Here is a 21,719-nt window from a genome sequence, read left to right as displayed (position 1 = left end):
TGCTGCTTCAGGCTGCACAGCTCGCGCTGCTTCATTTCGGCAGCTCCAGGAAGCTAAGGCGGACTTGACTGAAACACACGGGTGCCTGGGTATTCAGCCTCAGGGCTTCAAGCAGGGCTGTGGGTAAAGACATGGCGGAGAGCCAACAGCTCAGACCCCCACAGAGGCAGAGGCGCAGAAAAGGCTGGCCAGGAAGGCAGCAGGGCATTCCAAAAGGGCCTCAACCACACCCCTCTACGGGGGAGGGAGAGTGACCAGGTGAAGCATCCCAACGCACCACACTCCAAACAAGCTTTAGAAGCAACCCCACATTGCAGCCATCTGGATGTCCTCATAGAATGTCTTAGATACCTGGCTACGAAGACCAAGAAGTCAGGGCCACGGAAGGGGAAAGATGACCAGGGGATTGGGTATCAGGTGAGAGGGAAGCAGTGGTGGGGCCCATCCCACCCTCACGGTGCCACCTGCTGGGGTGAGGCCTGGAGGAGCTGCCACACGCAAACCTAGAACCTGCACCACCCCCTTCCCCAGCGTGGTGTCTCACAGGTGGGAGGCCCTGGGCACTTCTTTCGGTGCACTTTTCTGATGAATAACTGATTGCCAAGCAAGGCAGCCCTGCTGGTCAGGGGATGACGTCGCCACGCCCCTGGATGCTGGCAAAGGGGACCCCTGCACTCCGTGCTCATCCTCAGACTCTATCTGAAAGCAGGCTGCCTGAGGGCACTCGGGGCTCCAGGCCTGAAGACTGCCCCAAACCACAACCTGCTGACCCACCATCTCTAGGGACACGTATGTCCCCTTCCCTGGCAGCTTTCACCTACTCAGCAAAAAATGTCCCCGACCTTTGCAGCAGCAAAGGGGGCTTCTCAGGGCCTGATTGGGCACATGCAGTTCTCTAAGCTCCAGGAAATCCTGTGGAGTTTGTTGCTATTACCATTTTCAGCAGTCCTGTTCTTCAGGAGCCCCCAGGGTACTCCCAGAGAAGCTACTAGAAGCTTTGCTTACAGACAAAACCCAGCCCAGCCAGGGGCAGCAATGAGAACACACAGGGCGTCCTGGAATGTGGCAGTGGAGCTTCAAGAAGGGAAAGTGTGGCAGGAACCTGCGGGACCAACACAGGGTCGGACCGGACCAGACCAGACCAGACAGGTCAGAGTCGGATGGCCAGGCTTCCAGCTCCCAAGGCCTCTGGCTGGGCGCACCTGGAGACAGGCAGGATCCCAGACACGCAGCCTGGCATGTTTCCCTGGGGCAGCTCTATAGGTACAAGATGCTGACCAGCCCCAGACACCTGGGGCTCCCCAAGGAGAGGGAGGGCTATCCTGGAAGCCACAGCCCTGCAGACAGACGAAGTGAGACCCTCACCTCACCCTGGCTGGCCAGCCCCCTCCACCATCTGCAGCAGGCCTGCTGAACATGCCCTGTGGATTCTTCTGGGCAGAAGCTGTCACTGCTGAGCTCTCAGCCACTTCACGCATAAATCAGGCAAGAACTAACCAATGTCAGGGGCGAGAGCACCCCACTCCCAATAAAACAGTGGGCAGCTGACTTAGCAACCCCACCAGTCCTGCCGCAAGACAAGGACAGAGTCTCACTCATACTCCCTGCTGGACTCAGGAAGGTCTGAGCTCACCCGCTCCTCAGAAGGGCCTACCAGGAGCAAGGCAGGTCCTCCTGCCCTCACCCACAAGGACTCGGCTCCACTCAAAATGACCTCACCCTAAGCAGCACAAGAGGGAGGCGGAGCAGAGAATGTCCCAGAGGCTGGATGATTCCACCCCTTTACTTTGCCTTTGTGGACACAACGCCTGTGCAGGCTGCGCTCCATGGGGCTCCCGCGGCCCAGGGGAGAAGCTTCGGCTACAGGATAGTTTTTAGTCACGTGGCCTGACCGTTTGCCATTTGAGGATTACAGCAAATGATTCTATTTGTAATTTCTACCCTTCCCATTGCCTCCCCCCAAAAAAAACTGTACATGAGTTTACAAACATATTAACATATAAATAATGAGAACCGTCCTGGTGGGAGCCTCCTCCGTTGTCTCTGCTGGAGATGAACACTGAGGGGCGCTGTAACCACACAGACTGCCTGTGACATCGGGAGTCTCACGGCAGCTGTCCTGGGCCCACAGCTGGCTTTTTTGGCACCTCCAGGTTCAACCACCAGTCTGTCTCTGCTGTGCCCAGGGTAGAGCCCGGAGGCTGTGAGTGTGTGCGGCTCCCCTGCCCGTCATCGCTCTGGCTCAAGCTCATGCTGGAAGGGACGCTTCCTCTCCCGACAGTGCTTCTTGTGGGCTGGCCAGTCCTTCTGCTGGCACTGGGAGCCGCAGTACCGGGCCACCTGGCAGCGTCCACAGATGTTGAACTCCCGGAGCTGAAATACACAACACCTGTGGCTTCACCATCATGCCCGGGACGCAGTGTGGGGCAAAGACTGCATCTCACGGACAATCTGACAGACCCAGCAAAACACCACGTACCAAGGCTGGAGGGCCTGGGCCCTGGTACAAGGACAAAGGGAGACCGCCCTGGTGGAAAAGCCCAAGAGGTGCTAAGTGGTCTCCGGGGAATGGGACCCCACGGTGGGAAGGCAAGATCCCAAACCAAGGCTGGGCTACAGGGTAGAAGTGCCAGGGACCCGGCCGCACTGCAGCACACCAACCTGCTTCTCAATCACTGTGCAGGGAGGGTAGTGGCACTCGTAGTAGGTGCAAGAATTCTCCTCCTCTTCCACTACATCCCCGTTGGCATTATAGTACCGGGTCACATTCAGGACAGGAAACTGTTCTTCTATAGGGTCTGTAGGCAGCTGCTGAATTGCAAGCCAATACAAGCTTTGCTCCCTTAAAGAAAGAAGCAGACACTTCACTGCACTCTGGCCAAACGGGGTCAGCACACGGCTGACGATGCAATGACTCCATAGAGTGCCATCCTGCCCAGGACCACCGAGCCCGAATTCGAGTGTCCTTTGGCCCATCCCTGCTGCATGTGCTTTTCACCACCTGACAGTAAATACTGTGTCTCATCTTCCCACTAACCCATAAGCACGGCCTCATCTATCACTCTCTCCCCAGCACCTGGGACTGACAGGCAGACAGTAGGCAGGAGACAGGGCCCAGGTCAGGCCCCTGGGCAAAGCGAGGCGGCCCCTCTCCTTGCCCTTGACCCGCAGAGGTGCCCATTACTGCCCCGTCGGTCCACTTCCCCTTCCATGCCGGTAGCTGCCCTACGTCCGTCTAAAAACTCCTCCTGCTTGAGTAGGCCAGATGCCTACAACGGGAGAGTTCTACCAAGAACGGAGCCTCAAAGGCGTGTGCTGTACAGAACAGACCCTGGAGCGAGCACTGGCTGCTCAGAGGCAAGCGTGGGCAGCCCCAGCCCTGCTGCATCACCGAGTAAAGGAGCTGCATAAACCACCCCACCAACCCCGTTCTCCGAGGCCAGACCCTGAGGAGACTTGGTTAAAACGGGGAAGGATCAGGACGTGGGAAGATGTTGGTGAGGTCCCACCAGACAGAGGCAAGTTTCAGACACTGCTGGCTTCTGAAGGCAGAAGACGAAAACACCCCTTTGCCAAGAGGCCCCTTTTGTGGGGGCTGAGCTGACACAGTGCCAGGAAAGCAGAGCAATAGCCCAGGCCTGACAAAGACAGGGTGACCCCACCACAAAGAGCCGGACCACAGGGAGGCCACAGACCGGGATCCAGTCGGATGCACAGCACCCAGCCAGTCAGGACGTCAGGCCCACACTGGCCAGCTCTGACTTCTGCTCGTGGCCTGGGGTGCTGACCCAGCACAAGAGGCCCAACACCTGCTGGGTTCTAAAACCCCATGTTGGCAAACCAAAGATGGCCAAGTCTGATCAGTCCTGAGCCACCCCAGGCCCACCTCCTGAAGCAGGGGGTTGTGTAAGGCAGCAGCCCCAGCGCAACTCGTCCTGCTGTGCCCTCAGAGAATGGGCGTCCTGCCGTGCCTACAGAGAATGGGCTGACCAGGAGCATCAGCCCAACACCCCCTTTCCAAATGGCTGTTCTTAATGGCAGTTATCTCCTCTCCTGACTATAAAGGGTGCTGAGAGGATTCAAGGTAACTCAGTCACAGGCTGGCCGGACCCTGAGTCTTGTTGAGAACCGGCTGAAATGACCCGTACCATGGCAGGGACAGACAGCATTGCCAGGTGGAGTGGTGGAACTTGTGGAGTCGGGGACGGCCCATCCCAGCATCAACACTGAGCATGTATCGATATGGGACAACGCAGGAGGAGATGCTACGGATGCTGCTCTGCCTGCCACGCACTCCTTCCCCTTCCCTTTTCATGTAGAAAAGTGACTCAAAGCAAGCTAACTACAGTCCATCCCAGGGCTTCCCCAGACACCACTAGAACAGGGTGCCTGCTTCACTCCACAGGTGCTAGGTAGTGCCCATGCTGCCTCCTGGAGAGGAGCCGGGAGTGGGGGCGCAGAGCTGGAGGCAGCAGCATCCCTGGCTCTCCACATTTCAGTCAGGATACCAAAACGTACCCTATTTCTGTTTCAGCCAAATTGATCTCTGTTTCTGTTTCTTGCAACCCAAAGTTCCAACTAACATAATCCCCGAAAGAAAAAGAACCCATTCAACAATCTTAAGAGGATTGGCTTCACTCACAAGCAGCATGAGGAGGGTCAAAACTCTAATATTAGAGCAGGGACCGGGCGTGGTGGTGCACACCCATAATCCCAGCTACTCAAGAGGCTTGAGGCGGGGCCAGGCGTGGTAGCTCACACCTGTAATCCCAGCACTTTGGGAGGCTGAGGCAGGCGGATCACCTGAGGTCAGGAGTTCAAGACCAGCCTGGCCAACATGGCGAAATCCCACCTCTACTAAAAACACAAAAATTAGCCAGGCGTGGTGGTGGGCACCTGTAATCCCGGCTACTAGGAAGACTGAGGCAGAATTGCTTGTACCGGGCAGGCAGAAGCTACAGCGAGCCAAGATCGTGCCGCTCCAGCCTAGGCAACAGAGCCAGACTCTGTCTCAAAAAAAAAAAAAAAAAAAAGGCTGAGGCAGGAAGATTCCCTGAAGCCAGGAGTTCGAGACCAGCCTCGAACTCAACATAGTGAGACCCATCTGTAAAATCAATTAATTCAATGAAATAAACAGAGCAGGGAACAAAACCACCAGCCCAACAAGAACGAAAGACACTGCAGGCTCTGCTTTCGTCCTGAGAGGCCCAGTGAGGAAGGGATGGGGGGCATTTACAGGACTCCCTCCAGGGTGGCAGGAACAGCAGTTTGGGGGTGGCATTTTGGAGGCCTGGGGACTGTCCCCACATCACCAACCAGTGTGTCAGGTGCTCCCACTGTTTCCACCTCAGCTGCCCAGGGCTCTGGCATGACTCTGAGGTGACAACTGCAAAGATTCTACCCACAGCCACCAACCATCACCAAGCCCGAAACACTAAACCTTACCAGCGTTGCTGACAACCATCTGCTAGGACAGTGCGCACTGCCTGCACCAGGAAAGGCTGCCCAGAGGCTTGAGGACCTGCCCAGAAGCCCCAGGGCGCCGGGGGAACATGTCAGTGAAGCGTGTGTGGCTGGTGACTCCCTGGCTCAACTGGGCTCCCAACCCCCATCCTGCTGGTCCCTTGGCTCTTCCCAAAGGGTCCACGAAGTTCACAGCCTGGCTGGTTCTAGGGCCAACAGGAACTGCCCTCCCAGGTGGGAAGCCCATGCAAAGCACTACTTTCAGGATCACAGGCAGGTGGGGGGCCGAGGGCTGAGCCCTGAACCACTCTCCGCTTTAAACCTTTGCTTAAGGAAAACTGTTTAGCAAAAGGAACAACAAAAAGACCCATCTGTGTGCACAAAAAGGAATCCTGAGGTGAGGAGAGAAGGAAGGAATCCTGAGGTGAGGAGAGAAGGCTGATGCCTCCCAGGGGTGTGGGGCAGAAGCCCTGCTCACGCCGAGTCCGGATGCTGGCCCTGCCCTGGAGCAGGCAGCCCTTCTCCCCACTTTGTCATGCCAATTAAAGGGAGGTTCCCAGAGCCAATTATGAGAAGAGCAACACAAAAACACACACCATCAAGATCCTTCCCGCTCCCATGAAGAAAAGGAGGATACCACACCTTGAGGAAAAACAATGAAAGTCCCAAAATACACAGAAGCATCAGGGCTCAGAGGAGAAACACGAGACTCTCTTGGAAACAAGAGCTTTGGAGGTGGCCCTCCTCAAAAGGCACCTCTGCCGGCATCGCCAGGCCCTGAGAAGACCCACCTCTGTTTGCTAGAGGTCTCTTCAGCCTTGGGTCGCCAGCCCCACGGCACCAGTTGCAGGTTGTCCAGGCGATTGTCCACGGTCACAGCATTGAGGTGCACCACCTGGAAGCCCGGGGCCACGCCCCCCCGGTGCCGCTCCCTAGAAACAGACAGCAAACCCTGCATCTAACCCTGCATCGCTGCCTCCCACCCTCACGGATATTTCTGGTCAGGCACCAAAGTCCTTCCAGGAAGAAATGTCAGCCATGTGATCTGATCGGGCCCCTGGTCCTTTGGATGAGGGTACCTCAGGCAGAACAGCTGAGAGAAACCCAAGCACCTGATCTGTGGCCCAAACAGGACAGGGACACAGGGAGGACCTGGCCCCTGGACTTCGGAGCACAGACAGCCAAAACTGTAACGCAAAACCACCTGAGCAGATGGCCTCGAGACAGCTCCCCATCTGAGTGGTCCCTACCATGCACACTGGGGGGCTCAGCGAAACCCAGCAAGGGGAGCAACCACTGTTCTCCAGAGGCCGCCAGTCCCAGGCAAGCTCCCAGCACAAAGTCCACTTGGTGTTTGAAGTGTAATATACAAATCATTCATTCCTTTGGGTTAGTGGTGCAGGACACAAAAATAATTGGGAGATTCAGGGAAGGCAAGGCAGGGCTTTAGCAGGGCAGGGGGCTCCAGGCGCCCTGTGCCATCGGAGCTCACCCAGAAGCCCAGTGGCGGGGGGCAGAGACAGCTAGGAAACACCCACCACAGCAGCTCATGAAGGAGTCTCCCAGAGCCCCTTCCTCGGTTCTTGTCAAAGGCATAGGCAAATATCTTAGCACCATTTCCATCTGCGTCCACTTCCATTCGGGCCTGAGAAGAAACAAGGGAAAGAGCTGTTAAAAAACCTCCAATTCTCAGCAACACTTCAATTCCCTCTTAGAAAAACCAAGTGAAACAAGCAAGCCAGAGGGACAAATGCCAGCCCTGTCCCTGAGACCCTGGGGAGTGCAGAGCTTCCCACAGGCACATGGCTCCCAGGGGCCAGTGTGGCCCACCACCGCTCTGTCTATTCGGGCAAGAAACACTCACAAACAACTCTGCAAAATACAATGGACATAGACAAATACATTTTCCTACCCTTAAAAAAAGCCCACGGTGCAGTGAGATAGAGAACCCCCGGACAGGTCACTACTATGAATGTGTGGGGCACAGAGATAAAGCGTGGTGAGGGAAGCCAAGCTCAGCGGCAGGAACGGAAGCTGGGAAGAGGCAGGAAGACCCCATGAGAGCAGAGAACGAGAGGCAGCTGGGCAGCCAGGAGGGGCTGCTAGGGCAGGCCCAGCAGAGGTGGCTAGCTCTAAAGAGCAGGGTCTTTGAGCTAACAGACATGGTCCACGTGACACAAGCAGAAACGTGAGAACATTCCATTTGCTTTCAAGAAGAGCTGGCAGCTGGGGTGAAAGTGAGGAAAGATCCTGTTGCCAGGCCGCGTGGGCCACAGTGGGCTCCAGTGGCAGCAACAGCCAGGTTCTGCAGGGCCATGGCTCGATGTGGGGCTGAGGGCTCAGGGCTCACAGGCCAGTACCAGATGTCCACTTGTGGGGCCGCCTGCTCTTGCAGCACAGGGGAGAGAGCTCGTTCCTCGTGACCCTCCTGGGCACTGACCACAAGCATCAGGGGAGGGAACAGCCATCCTTACTTACCTCAAAGGAGTAGCTCTCCACCAGCGGGATGTCCTGCTCATCGATCAGCGTGTATTTGGTCTGGAAATTAACCACATGTTTCAAATCATTACATTTGGGATCTGCGTGAGGTGCAGTAACCTTATAACCAGAAAAGGCAGGAGCCTGCTGCGTTTTCCTGTGAAGTGGAAAGTAACTACAGGCCTCTTCAGACCAAGACAGCTCAGCACGTGGGGGCCTCATTCCACCGTTTGGGGTGGTGCAGTCTATGCCAAAACACAGGCAGACGGGTTAAAAGCCAGCTGCCCACTTTAGTCTGCGCCAGAGGAGCTGGTATCAGGCTTCATCCTCGCAAGCCTAACCCCAACAGTGGCACTGAACATTTAACGCACCAATAAACCTAGGCAGAGACGGTTTCACCGAGCTGAGGGAGGGGCTGGGGCTGAGGCAGAAGAGCCAGAAGGTTTTGATTAGGGTGTGTTTATTAAGCTGAGCTGCTCACTGAATTACCCTTTTTAAAAAAGCTTTTTGTCCATCTGAAATGTTCCAAAGAAAAGCTGTAAGGGGTGACAATGCCATCAGTGGTGGAGTTAGAAGGGGTCTCTGGTCTCCGACCCGACTGGAGAGCCCACCCTTCCCTGGTGGAAAAAAGCCTCCTCCCCAGCAGGCCCTGCCTATGCTCCTGCAGCAGGGGCAGGAAACAGGAACAGGTCCCAGAACGGGCCAGTCTCCCTCTTGGCAGTTTTTCTTCTGGGATCTGAACCTGTTTTACCTGACGCCGCCTGACACTGCCTCGGCTCCTCTCTCCCACCAGAAACTGCAGCCGCTGGTGACGGGAACAGGGCTCCCATCCGGGTAAGGACCCTGGCTGGTGCAGCTGCACAGGTGGCTCCGAGAAACCGCCAAGGCTCAATGCCCACAGGTGCCACGGAATCCCCAGCCTCAAACGTGGAGCGTGGGGGCCAGGTAAGAAGAGAAGTCGAGGAAGGCCCTGAGTCTGCAGCATCAGGGCCCAGGCTTCTTCCTCTCTGCTCCGAGTCTGAGGCTTAGCCTAACGTGGCCAACCCCGGCAGCGTTAAAACAAGCCTGAAGCCCTGCTGAGAACTGGGAGGCACAGAAGAGCCCACACCAGACCCGCCTCGGCGAGAGGTGTGGAAGTGGCGCTGCCTCGGAAAGGGCGCTGTGTTTAAACCGTGTGGCCGCACCGGCAGCCCGGACGCCGCGCTAGGCCCCGGATCGCCGACACCACGGGGAGGGCTCCGGGAGAACGCGGCTCGGGCTGGAGCCACGCATCTCCGCACCCGGCTCGGGACAGGGCCGTGGCCTCCACCTCCGGCAGGGCAGGGCCGAGGGTGGCCAGGTGCGTCCCAGAGCCGAGGGGTGCGTGCCCGCCGGCCTGCGAGAGGAAGCTGCACCCGCGCGGGGCCAGCAGTCGGGCCCGCGCAGCGTCCCCCGCCCCGCTGGGGCCCATCCCGGGCTCCGCGCCCCCGCCCCGGCCGCCGCCCGCACAACCGCCCCCGGCCCCGGCCCCCGGCCCAGCGCGGAGGCCAGGACGGGAGAGACGGGCCGGGTCGCGGGCTCCGCGCCGCTCACCTTCCCGGCCACCCGGCCGAGCCGCACGATACCCAATTTGAAGTCGGTCATGGCCGGGCCTGCGCTCTCGGCCGGCAGCGCCGCTCCCTCGGGAGGCGCCGGGCGGGGGCCGGGGCGAGGCCGCGGCGCGCCGGGGCAGTACGGGACCGGAGCCGGGGTCGGGGTAGCAGCCAGGCGGGCCCCGGGCGGGACGAGGCTGGGCCGGGCTCGGGCCTCCGCCGCCGCCTCGCGCCCGCCTGACCTGCCACGCGCCGCCGCCGCCGCTGCCGCCGCCGCCGCCGCCACCGCGCGCACCACAGCTAGCGGAGCGGAGGGGCGGGGCGCAGGCCGGGACACACCCCCCGGCCCGCCGCCACTCGGCCAATCGCTAGGCGCGCACGGCGCCGACCGTGGCGCGCCGCGCCGCAGCAACCAATAGGAGGAGGGCGAGTGCGCCGGCGCTCTGGGGAACAGGGCGAGCGCGGGGGAGGGGCGAGGCCGGGGGCGGTGCCTGCGCGCGCCGACGTCAGTTTCGCGGGAAGCTTTGTGCCGGCAGCGGCGCCGCGCCTAGAGGGGCAATGCGGAGCGTGGCTGGCGACTCGCGCCGGGTCCGTGGAGCTCTGCGAGCCGGCCGCTCTTCGCCTCCCTTGCGGTGGCCCCCGTAAGCTGTTTCCCGCCGCCGTCCTGGCCCCGAGCGCGGAAGGAGGAGGCGGACGGAGCGCGTGCGGGGCCCCCTGGGCGGGCGGGGAGCGGGCGAGGCGGGCTAGGAAGAGGCCGTTGCCGCGGGACGCGGGTGTTCCTGGAGAGACCGCGGACTCCCGGCCCACGCGACCCGGAGGGTGCGGCCTCCCGCGCAGCCTTCTCCGAGCCGCCGGCTCCTCAGCCTCGGGGACGGCTGACCGCCAGAGCAGCCTGGTCCAAGGCGTCTCGAAACGGAACTCCAGTGAGGCCCATTAGGCTCCGCGGGAAAGCCGAGACCCGCTTAGGGAGGGACTGGGTACGCCGTGGTGGGCAGCGTGGCTCCCCTGCAGCCTGGAGCGAACGGGGCTAGGTCCTGAGTCCTGCTCCGCCGGTGTCCAGTCGACCGTGAGGAGGCCTCACTCTGCCTCAAGGGCGACTCCGGCACCTGAGGCGCTGCACAGGCTCCTTTCTGGCTTGCTGGGTTCCGTTTTCTTTTCTTGCTTTTTTTTTTTTCTTTCTTTTTTGAGCCAGAGTTTTGCACTGTCACCCAGGCTAGAGTGCAGTGGCACGATCTCGGCTCACTGCAGCCTCTGCCTCTCGGGTTCAAGCCATTCTCCTGCCTCAGCCTCCCGAGTAGCTGGGATTACAGGCACGCGCCACCATGCCCGGCTAATTTTTGTATTGTTAGTAGAAGTGAGGTTTTGCCATGTTGGCCAGGATGGTCTCGAACTCCCAATCTCAGGTGATCTGCCCACCTCGGCCTCCCAAAGTGCTGGCCTCCCAAAGTTCATGAGTGAGCCCAGACATTCCATCTCTGGGTCCCCTGGTACTTGCCAGTACCCCAGACACCCTAGAGGAGTGAAGGGGTTTGATGAGTCCTGGCCTGCCTGAGACACACAGTGGGGTTCAGGCTGGGCCTTGCTCAAAACATGCCTATCTGGCCGGGGGCGGTGGCTCCCGCCTGTAATCCTAGCGCTTTGGGAGGCCGAGGTGGGCGGATCACGAGGTCAGGAGCTGGAGACCATCCTGGCTAACATGGTGAAACCCCGTCTCTACTAAAAATACAAAAAAAAAAAAAAAAAAGCCGGGCGTGGTGGCAGGCGCCTTTAGTCCCAGATACTCCAGAGGCTGAGGCAGGAGAATGGCGTGAACCCGGGAGGCAGAGCTTGCAGTGAGCCAACATTGCGCCACTGCACTCCAGCCTGGGCGACAGAGCGAGACTCCGTCTCAAAAAAAAAAAAAAAGTACCTGCCCTACCAATGTCAACCTCATGGAGTTGCAATGGTGTGATGAGATTATGAGCAACTGCTTTGTGAAAAGAAGTGGAGCTTGGTGGGTGCTCCCTAGGGTAGTTGAAAAGCACTGGTGTCAGTCCAGGTTCCCCCAGAGGTTGACTTGAAATGGATTCGAGTTCAAATTTTGTCTGGGCCTGGTGGCTCACACCTGTAATCCCAGCACTTTGGGAGTCCAAGGCAAGTGGATCACCTGAGGTCAGGAGTTCAAGACCAGCTTGGCCAACAGGGTGAAACCCCGTTTCCACTAAAAATACAAAAATTAGCGGATGTGGTGGCACACACTTGTATTCCCAGCTACTTGGGAGGCTGAGGCAGGAGAATTGCTTGAACCCAGGAGGCGGAGGTTGCAGTGAGCCAAGATTGTGCCACCACACTCCAGTCTGGGCAACGAGTGAAACTCTGTCTCAAAAAAAAAAAAGTCCAAATTGTTAGCTTGAGGGAAGACCCCAGGAGACACCAGCAGGAGAGTAGGGGCATGAGGCAGGGAAGGGGGTGCTACCAGTCCAGTTGCTGTGGCAGGAGGTTGTGTAAGTACCATCCTCAGAGTCCCTCCCCGAGGGCCAGGGGAGCCAAGGCATTCACCCCTCACCCTGCTGCAGGGGGCCCCAGCATTCACCCCTCACCTTGCTGTCATTGGTTGGAGGCTGTTGCTGGCAAGGTGACTCCTTGGCTCCAAAGCCGAGAAAGACTTGCAGGTGTTGACACAGCGCAGTGCTGTGGGCAGTGCCCAGCTGGCTTGGGAACTCATACCTAGTCCACCACAAGCCGGCTGCTTTATCTACACATTCTACCCAAGTATGAATGTGGCACCCCTGCCTCTGTGTCCTGCGAGGGTGGAATTATGTAACGCTGGGGCGGCGCTTCCTCTCATTGCACCATCCCTCTCCGATGGGCAGGAACCTTAAAAAGAAGCCCTTGACTCCCCCGTCCCTTTCTGGCCACTGCCTCATTTTCCTGCTTCCCATCCCAGCAAAAGTTTTTAACAGGTTTGTACTTGGCGTCTCCTCTTATCTCCTAGTTATTTCGTTTTCTATCGCTTTATAACAACCACAAAAGAGCACCCATTTATTATCTCACGGTTCTGCGTGTTAGAAGTGCAGGTAGGTTTGACTGGCGTCTCTGCTGCAGGTCTCAGGGCTGAAATCAGGGTGTCGGCTGCCTCAGCTCTTAGCAGGGGCCCTAGGGGAGACCTGGGCTACAGGCTCCTTCAGGTTTTTGACATTCATCTCCACGTGGTTGTACGAGGTCTCCGCTTGCTGGCTGGTGGCCTGGGGTTGTTCTCAGCTTCTAGAGGTCGCTCACATCTTCAAAACCAGCAAGACTTTCTTTTTTTTTTAGACACAGTCTGGCTGTGTCACCCAGGCCGGAGTGCAGTGGTACAATCTCGGGTCACTGCCACCTCCACCTCCTGGGTTCAAGTGATTCTCCTGCCTCAGCTTCCCGAGTAGCTGGGACTACAGGTGCCCGCCACCATGCCCAGCTAATTTTTATATTTTTAGTAGACATGGTTTCGCCATGCCAGCCAGGCTAGTCTCGAACTCCTGGCTTCAAGTGATCCGCCCGCCTGGGCCTCCCAAAATGCTGGGATTACAGGTGTGAGCCACTGCGCCCAGCCAGAGCCAGCCTTTCTAGTCCTTCACGTCTTTGATCCTTTCTGTCTCATTTCTCCCACCTTCAGCTGGAGAAAGCTTTATGCCTTTATGTATTCCTGTGATTAGATCGGGTCCACCCAGATAAACAGGATAATCTCCCTATTTTAAGGTCACTAATTGGCAACCTACTTACATCTGCAAAATCCCTTTTGTTATGTAACATAATATTACAGGTGCAGGCATGAGGGCGTGACACCTTTGGGGGGCATTCTGCCTACCGCCCAAGTCTCCTGGCAGCCCACTCCAGCTGGACTTTCACCCCTCCCACTGCTGAAATTGCTCCACACCAATGAACAAAATCAATGAAAGCCCCTGCTCATACTCAATTGAGGGGGGCAGTAATGAGGAACCATACGCTGCGTTGGCCAGTGAGAAATGCAATGGGGAGAACAAGTCCATCACCATAAGGCAGTCAGAGGCCCTGCTGCAGGGGTGGGCAGAGCTGTCCTCTGAGAAAACAGCATTGAACATGCAGTGGAAGGAGATGGAGTGAGCCGTGTGGCTATACAGGGCAGAACATTCTTGGCAGAAGGAACAGCCTGTGCAGAGGCCCTAAGCTGGGACACGTCTGGCACGTTTGGAAATGGAGAGGTGGGGCTGGGTGTGGTGGCTCACTTTGGGAGGCCGGGGTGGGTGGATCACTTGAGGCCAGGCATTCAACACCAACCTGGCCAACAGGGCAAAACCCTGTCTCTACTAAAAATACAAAAATTAGCCAGGTGTGGTGGTGCATGCCTGTAATCCCAGCTACTCAGGAGGCTGAGGCGGGAGAATTGCTTGAACCCGGGAGGCAGAGGTTGCAGTGAGCCAAGATTGCTCCACTGCACTCCAGCCTGGGCAACAGAGCAAGACTCTGTCAAGAAAGAAAATGGATGGCCTGAACCTGGGAGGTGGAGCTTGCAGTGAGCCTAGATTGCACCACTGCACTCCAGCCTGGGCGACAGAGCAAGACTCTGTCTCGAAAGAAAGAAAATGGAGAGGTGGCCGATGCACTGGCCACTGAGAAGCAGCAGCACATGCGGTGGCTGGAGGGGCGGCAAGTACAGGATGAACATTCAGATCCGAAATCTGAGATGCTGCAAAATCTGAACCTTGTAAGCACTGACATGACACTCAAAGGAAGTGCTCATTGGAGCATTTTGGATTTTGGATATGGAAAGCGCCATCAGGCAAGTATAATACAAATAGTCCAAAATCCAAAATCTGAAACACTTCTGGTCCCGAGCATTTTGGATAAGGGACACAACCTCTCCTGGTAAGTGGTGATGTTTGGACGTGTAGTGGAGGGGTGTGTATGTCAGGATGGGCCTGGGGATGCTGCAGTAACAACCCCAAGTTCTCAGCGGCTTGGCCAAATAAAAATGTGTTACTTATGCTACATGTTAAGGTTACAAGGCAGTTGAATGTATAAGTAGAATATGTTTGAGTATAGAGTTCACAGAGATGTCCAGCCTGGGAATATAAGTTTGGCATCATGGCCGGGCGCGGTGGCTCACGCCTGTACTCCCAGCATTTTGGGAGGCTGATGTGGGCAGATCACGAGGTCAGGAGTTCAAGACCAGCTTGGCCAACATGGTGAAACCCCATCTCTACTAAAAATACAAAAATTAGCCGGATGTGGTGGTGTGCACCTGTATTCCCAGCTACTCGGGAGGCTGAGGCAGGAGAATGACTTGAACCTGGGAGGCAGAGGTTGCAGTGAGCCGAGATCATGCCATTGCACTCCAGCCTGAGCAATAGAGTGAGACTGTCTCAAAAAAACAAAAAAAAAGTTTGGCATCATTGGCACATTTATTATATTTAAAGCCCTCTTAGAGACAGGTGCAGTGGCTCACACCTGTAATCCCTGCACTTTGGGAGGCTGAGGTGGGTGGATCGCTTGAGCCCAGGAGTTTGAGACCAGGCTGGGCAACATGGCAGGATGCTGTCTCTACAAAAAGACACAAAAATTAGCCAGGCATGGTGGCCCATGCCTGTAGTCACAGCTACTTGGGAGGCTGGGGTGGAAGGATCGCCTGAGCCTGGGGACGTTGAGGCTGCAGTGAGCCGTGATGGGGCCACTGCACTCCAGCCTGGGTGACAGAGTGAGACCCTGAATTTTGGAGGGACACAAGCATTCAAACCATAGCAAAACTCATAAAACTGGATGAGATTACCACGAGGGAAAACGTGGATGTAGAGAGTGCAGCACTATTCACAAGAGCAAAGACGTGGAATCAACCTAAATGCTGCTGTCCCGGTGGCTCAGGCCTGTAATCTCAGCACTTTGGGAGGACGAGGCGGGGAGATCACCTGAGGTCAGGAGTTCGAGACCATCTTGGCCAACATGGTGAAACCCCGTCTCTACTAAAAATACAAAAATTAGCTGGGCGTGATGGTGTGTGCCTGTAATCCCAGCTACTTGAGAGGCTGAGGCAGGAGAATCGCTTGAGTCTAGGAGGCGGAGGTTGCAGTGAGCCAAGATTGTGCCACTGCACCCAGCCTGGGTGACAGAGCAAGACTCAGTCTCAAAAAAAAGAAGCTGTGGTACATATACACCATGGAATACTATGCAGCCATAAAAATGAGAGCATGTCTTTTGTGGGAACATGGATGGAACTGGAGGCCATCATCCTTAGCAAACTAACACAGAACAGAAAACCAAATACCACATGTTCTCACTTATAAGTGGGAGCTAAATGATGAGAGCTTATGAACACAAAGAAGAAAACGATACTGGGCTTAATGCCTGGATGATGAGATAATATGTACAACAAACCCGGTGACAGGTGTTTACCTATGTAACAAACCTCACGTATCCCCAAACCTAAAGTAAAAGTTTAAAGTTAGGCCGGGCGTGGTGGCTCACACCTGTAATCCCAGCACTTTGGGAGGCCGAGGTGGGTGGATCACGTGAGGTCAGGAGTTCAAGACCAGTTTGGCCAACATGGCAGAAACCTGTTTGTAAACCTCTACTAAAAATACAAAAATTAAGGCCAGGCGCGGTGACTGACGCCTGTAATCCCAGCACTTTGGGAGGCCGAGGAGGGCGGATCATCTGAGGTCAGGAGTTTGAGACCAGCTTGACCAACATGGAGACACCCCATCTCTACTAAAAATATAAAAATTAGCCGGGTGTGCTGGCAGGCGCCTGTAATCCCAGCTACTTGGGAGGCTGCAGCATGAGAATCCCTTGAACCCAGAAGTTGCAGTGAGCCAAGATGATGCCACTGCACTCCAGCCTGGGCAACAAAGGAAGATAATAGATCCAAAAAAAAATAATAAAAATGGCCGGGCGTGGTGGCTCACGCTTGTAATCCCAGCACTTTGGGAGGCCGAGGCGGGTGGATCACGAGGTCAGGAGATCGAGACCATCCTGGCTAACATGGTGAAACCCCGTCTCTACTAAAAATACAAAAAATTAGCCGGGCGTGGTGGCGGGCGCCTGTAGTCCCAGCTACTCGGAGAGGCTGAGGCAGGAGAATGGCGTGAACCCGGGAGGCAGAGCTTGCAGTGAGCCAACATTGCGCCACTGCACTCCAGCCTGGGTGACAGAGCGAGACTCCGTCTCAAAAAAATATATATATATAAATAAAAAATAATAATAATAAAAATTTACATTCAATAAATAAAAATTTTAAAAGGATATTTATATCAGTGTAGTATGTGAAGTAAGAAAAAGATAAAACTCACTTTTTAAGTAAAAACAGTCTTCTTGAATTATGTTGTAATCTTTATCAGAAAAATATGGGAAGTTATTATTATTATTATTTTTTTATTTGAGACAGAGTCTTGCTGTCACCTAGGCTGGAGTGCAGTGGTAAGATCTCCGCTCACTGCAAGCTCCGCCTCCCAGGTTCACGCCATTCTGCCTCAGCCTCCAGAGTAGCTGAGACTACAGGCGCCCGCCGCTAATTTTTTGTATTTTTAGTAGAGTTGGGGTTTCACCGTGTTAGCCAGGATGGTCTCGATCTCCTGACCTCGTGATCCGCCCGCCTTGGACTCCCAAAGTGCAGGGATTACAGGCATGAGCCACCGCGCCCGGCCGGGAAGTTAATTTTTAGTTTTTAAAAGTTCTGTGGTATTTATTGAAGTTTATGTATTATGACTATAACAGCAAAAAATGCGCATTACATTTCTTTAAAATGCTAGATTAAGTATCATTTAAAAAAAGAGAGGAGATACTTAATGCTATCATATTAAGGGGGAAAGAGATTGGAAAGAAGAGAACTCAGTAGAAAACAAAGATGTGAAGTAGGAGGAAGGCCCGCAAGGCAGCCCCAGCTGCTGCTGGGTCTGGTAAAGTGAAGATTGGGGATGAATCAATGGATTTAGCAACACAGGGGACACCCGTTACCTTGAGAAGTACAGTGCCAGTGGAGGGGTGAGGGAAGACGCCCAAGGGTGTCGGAAGGAATGAGGGACAGGAGTTGCAGGCTGAGATGGACGGTTCTTCCGCAGCATTTTGCTGAAAAGGAGCAGTGAAGGGAGCTGAGGCTGGAAGAGGGGGGAGGTCAGGAGCGCGTTTGTGGTGCAGGGGACAGGGGACATGGCACTGATGTTCACCCATGGGGACAGTGGTGGAAAGGGATGAGGCGTTGGCTGCAGAGGAGAAGGGATGACGAGCTGCACCGGACAGGGCAGTGCACCTTGGCGGTAGCCAATATGAAGGTTCTAGAAAGGCTAGTAGGTGTGTTGGTGGGAGTTTGGGGAAGTTCTTTTTTTTCTGGGGTGAAAGGGTCCCCCTCTGTCTCCCAGGCTTTAGTGCAGTGGTGCAAATACGGCTTACTGCAGCCTAGACCTCCTGGGCTCAAGCGATTCTCCTGCCTTGGCCTCCCAAAGCATTGGGATTAGAGGCGTATGACACTGTGCCGGGCCAAGAGAGTTTATTCAGATCATCTTTCTTTTGTTACTTTCACTTTCTCATAAATAACTGAAAGAAGTCAATTGGCCCTTTAAACTCTATGTCAGGAAAGTCAGATCACAGCATGCACTTTCTGTCCGCCACGTTCCACAGGCAATGGTCTTGCCAGAAGGTAAATAGTCTACACTTTCTCCAGCCTACAATAGCAACTTTCTCATGACCCTTCCAGCCTCCTCCTGCTGCCTGGTTCCAAACTCAATGCCATATTTTAAAAATTTGGGGGCCAGGCACAGTGGTTCACACCCATTATCCCAGCACTTCGGGAGGCCGAGACGGGCGGATCACCTGAGGTCAGGTATTCGAGACCAGCTTGACCCACATGGAGAAACCCCATCTCTACTAAAAAAAATACAACGTTGGTAGGGCATGGTGGCTCACACCTGTAATCCCAGCACTTTGGGAGGCCGAGGTGGGGGGATCACAAGGTCAAGAGATCGAGACCATCCTGACTGACATGGTGAAACCCCGTCTCAACTAAAAATAAAAAAAAAATTAGCTGGGTGTGGTGGTGCGTGCCTGTAGCCCCAGCTACTCGGGAGGCTGAGGCAGGAGAATCGCTTGAATCCAGGAGGCAGAGGTTGCAGTGAGGTTGCAGCTGAGATTGTGCCACTGCACTCCAGCCTGGGTGACAAGAGCGAGGCTATGTCTCAAAAATAATAAATAAATATATATATATATAAATAAGCTGGGCATGGTGTTGCATGCCTGTAGTCCCAGGTACTCGGGAGGCTGAGGCAGGAGAATCGCTTGAACCCGGGAGGCGAAGGTTGCAGTGTTGGCCTGGCGCAGTGGCTCATGCCTGTAATCCCAGCACTTTGGGAGGCTGAGGCGGGTGGATCACAAGGTCAGGAGTTCGAGACCAGCCTGACCAATATGGGGAAATCCCGTCTCTACTAAAAGTACAAAAATTAGCTGGGCATGGTGGTGGGTGCCTATAGTCCCAGCTACTCGGGAGGCTAGGCGGGAGAATCTCTTGAACCTGGGAGGCAGAGGTTGCAGTGAGCCGAGAGTGCATCACTGCACTGCAGCCTGGGCGAGAGAACGAGACTCTGTCTCAAAAAAAAAAAAAAAAAAAAAAAGGCCGGGCACGGTGGCTCACACCTGTAATCCCAGCACTTTGGGAGGCTGAGGCGGGCAGATCACAAGATCAGGAGATCGAGACCATCCTGGCTAACATGGTGAAACCCCATCTCTACTAAAAATACAAAAAATTAGCCAGGTGTGGTGGCGGGCGCCTGTAGTCCCAGCTACTCGGGAGGCTGGGGCAGGAGAATGGCGTGAACCTGGGAAGTGGAGCTTGCAGTGAGCTGAGATCGTGCCACTGAACTCCAGCCTGGGCGACAGAGCGAGACTCCGTCTAAAAAAAAAAAATTATGGCAGTATCTCACTTCTGAGCACCAATTTCTGTTCCAATTATTATATCTATTGCTGCATGACAAACCACCCCAGGCCAGGCGCGGTGACTAACGCCTATAATCCCAGCACTTTGGGAGGCTGAGGTGGGTGGATCACCTGAGGTCAGGAGTTCAAGACCAGCCTGGCCAACATGGCAAAACCCTGTCTCTACTAAAAATATGAAAATTAGCTGGGCATGGTGGTGGGTGCCTGTAGTCCCAGCTACTGGGGAGGCTGAGGCGGGAGAATTGCTTGAACCCAGGAGGTGGAGGTTGGAGTGAGCCGAGATCGCGCCACTTCACTCCAGCCTGGGCGACAGAGTGAGATTGTCTCAAAAATAATAATAATAATAATAAACCACCCCAAAACTTAGTGGCTTTAACTATGTATTTTCTCATGATTCTGTAGTTTAGGATGGGCTTAGCTGGTTGGTTCTGCTGTTGTTGGCTAGGGTGGTAGGTTGCGTCAATTGTCACCATCAAATTCTCCCCTCCACGTGAGTGTGTGTTGCTCCTATGACTTTTTTGTTGTTGTTTGTGTTGTTTGTTTTGAGACGGATTCTTGCTGTCTCACCAGGCTGGAGTGCAGTGGCGCAATCTTGGCTCACTGCAACCTCCACCTCTTGGGTTGAAGCAATTCTGCCTCAGCCTCCCGAGTAGCTGGGACTACAGGCACGTGCCACCACGCCCAGCTAATTTATACATATATATTATATATGTAATATAATACATATATTACATATATAATATATATTATATATGTTATATATATTATATTTTTTTATATATATATTTTTGAGACGGAGTCTCGCTCTGTCACCCAGGCCGGAGTGCAGTGGTGTGATCTTGGCTCACTGCCAGGTCTGCCTCCCGGGTTCACGCCATTCTCCTGCCTCAGCCTCCAGAGTAGCTGGGACTACAGGCGTGGGCCACCATGCCTGGCTAATTTTTTGTATTTTCAGTTGAGATGGGGTTTCACTGTGTTAGCCAGGATGGTCTCGATCTCCTGACCTTGTGATCCGCCCGCCTCGGCCTCCCAAAGTGCTGGGATTACAGGTGTGAGCCACTACACTCAGCCTTGACTGTTTTTGTTTGTTTTGTTTGTTTGATTTTGAGATGAAGTCTCACTCTGTCACCCAGGCTGGAGTGCAGTGGCGTGATCTCAGCTCACTGCAACCTCCCCCTCCCGAGTTCAAGTGATTCTCCTGCCACAGCCTCCTGAGTAGCTGGGATTACAGGCACGTGCCACCATGCCTGGCTAATTTTTTTATTTTTAGTAGAGATGGGGTTTCACCATGTTGGCCAGGCTGGTCTCGATCTCCTGATCTCAAGCGATCTGCCCACCTCAGCCTCCCAAAGTGCTGGGATTACAGGCATGAACCACTGCGCCCAGCCTGTTTCATTGTAATTGTTCCAGTTAAAGCAAGTTGTGGGCCAGCCTAGGTTCCAGGGGAAGCCCGCCTGGTGGGAAGAGCAGCATGGATGCAAAGATTGGCGGAATCTTTGAGGAGGAACCACCATGCCCTAGGAGGGAGACTGCTGAGGTAGAGGAGGGTTTTGGAGGAGGAACAAGACTGACACGTGTTTACCACACTTTTCTTTTCCCTCCCTCCCTCCCTTTTTTTTTTTTTTGAGATGGAATTTCGCTCTTGTCACCCAGGCTGGAATGCAGTGGCCCAATCTCAACTCACTGCAACCTCCACCTCCTGGGTTCAAGCAATTCTCCTATCTCAGCCTCCCGAGTAGCTGGGATTACAGGCGTGCGCCACCACCATGCCCGGCTAATTTTTTTGTATTATTAGTAGAGATGGGATTTCACCATGTTGACCAGGCTGGTCTTGAACTCCTGACCTCAGGTGATCTGCCCACCTAGGCCTCCCAATGTACTGGGATTACAGGCGGAGCCATTGCGCCCGGCCCACACTTTTCATTTTCTGTATGTTATTATGCTTTGACATCTTGGGGGGCTTTACTAGTCAGGGAGGCACTGCCCCTCCCAGGGCTGGCTAATTCCCAGAGCTAGCAAACAACTTTATAAACACCAATCCAGAGCCCATATCCCCAATCTCTTCCTGATCTGACTCTCACACCCCAAGCCAGCATTTCTCCTGCCCTGCATCCCCCAGGGACAGATACCAGACAGCTAGAGCCCCCTGCTGTGACCTAGAGCCTGCTGACATGATTCAAGCTATCTAATCCTAAACTTGCTCACACTCACCTACCCTGCCTTGTCCATTTTCACCCTGAGGAAAACACAAAAACGGCTCTGGATCATGCTCTCTCCTGGCTCCTCCTGACCCTG

At 54.9% G+C, this 21,719-nt stretch overlaps 1 protein-coding gene across 2 annotated transcripts; it reads right to left on the bottom strand.

The window, feature by feature from the left end:
- Positions 1-1,765: 1,765 nt before the first annotated feature.
- Positions 1,766-9,822, bottom strand: ZMYND19 (zinc finger MYND-type containing 19). Of its 2 annotated transcripts, none has more exons than XM_055270176.2 (6): positions 9,514-9,822; positions 7,942-8,001; positions 7,002-7,108; positions 6,255-6,395; positions 2,662-2,842; positions 1,766-2,373 (listed from the first exon to the last, which is right to left on the bottom strand). In XM_055270176.2, the coding sequence occupies exons 1-6, from the start codon at positions 9,562-9,564 to the stop codon at positions 2,230-2,232; spliced, it is 684 nt and encodes a 227-aa protein (XP_055126151.1). In that variant the 5' UTR covers positions 9,565-9,822; the 3' UTR covers positions 1,766-2,229. The 2 variants fall into 2 exon arrangements, with proteins under 2 accessions (XP_055126151.1, XP_055126150.1); XM_055270175.2 differs by lacking the exon at positions 9,514-9,822 and adding an exon at positions 8,693-9,431.
- Between the last annotated feature and the right edge of the window lie 11,897 nt (positions 9,823-21,719).

The sequence above is a fragment of the Symphalangus syndactylus genome, chromosome 3 (genome assembly GCF_028878055.3).
Source record: "Symphalangus syndactylus isolate Jambi chromosome 3, NHGRI_mSymSyn1-v2.1_pri, whole genome shotgun sequence".
NCBI lineage: Eukaryota > Metazoa > Chordata > Mammalia > Primates > Hylobatidae > Symphalangus > Symphalangus syndactylus.
Note: the sequence above shows the minus strand (reverse complement) of the source record. Positions and strands in the feature narration are given on the sequence as shown.

Excerpts from the sequence above, each read along its gene's own strand:
- ZMYND19 (XM_055270175.2), bottom strand. The coding sequence starts at position 8,926 with ATGCTGCAGACTCAGGGCCTTCCTCGACTTCTCTTCTTACCTGGCCCC. Across the intron at positions 6,396-7,001 it reads CTCCTTCATGAGCTGCTGTG|GGAGCGGCACCGGGGGGGCG; the intron begins GTGGGTGTTTCC and ends GTCTGTTTCTAG. Across the intron at positions 2,374-2,661 it reads GCACAGTGATTGAGAAGCAG|CTCCGGGAGTTCAACATCTG; the intron begins GTTGGTGTGCTG and ends TGTGTATTTCAG.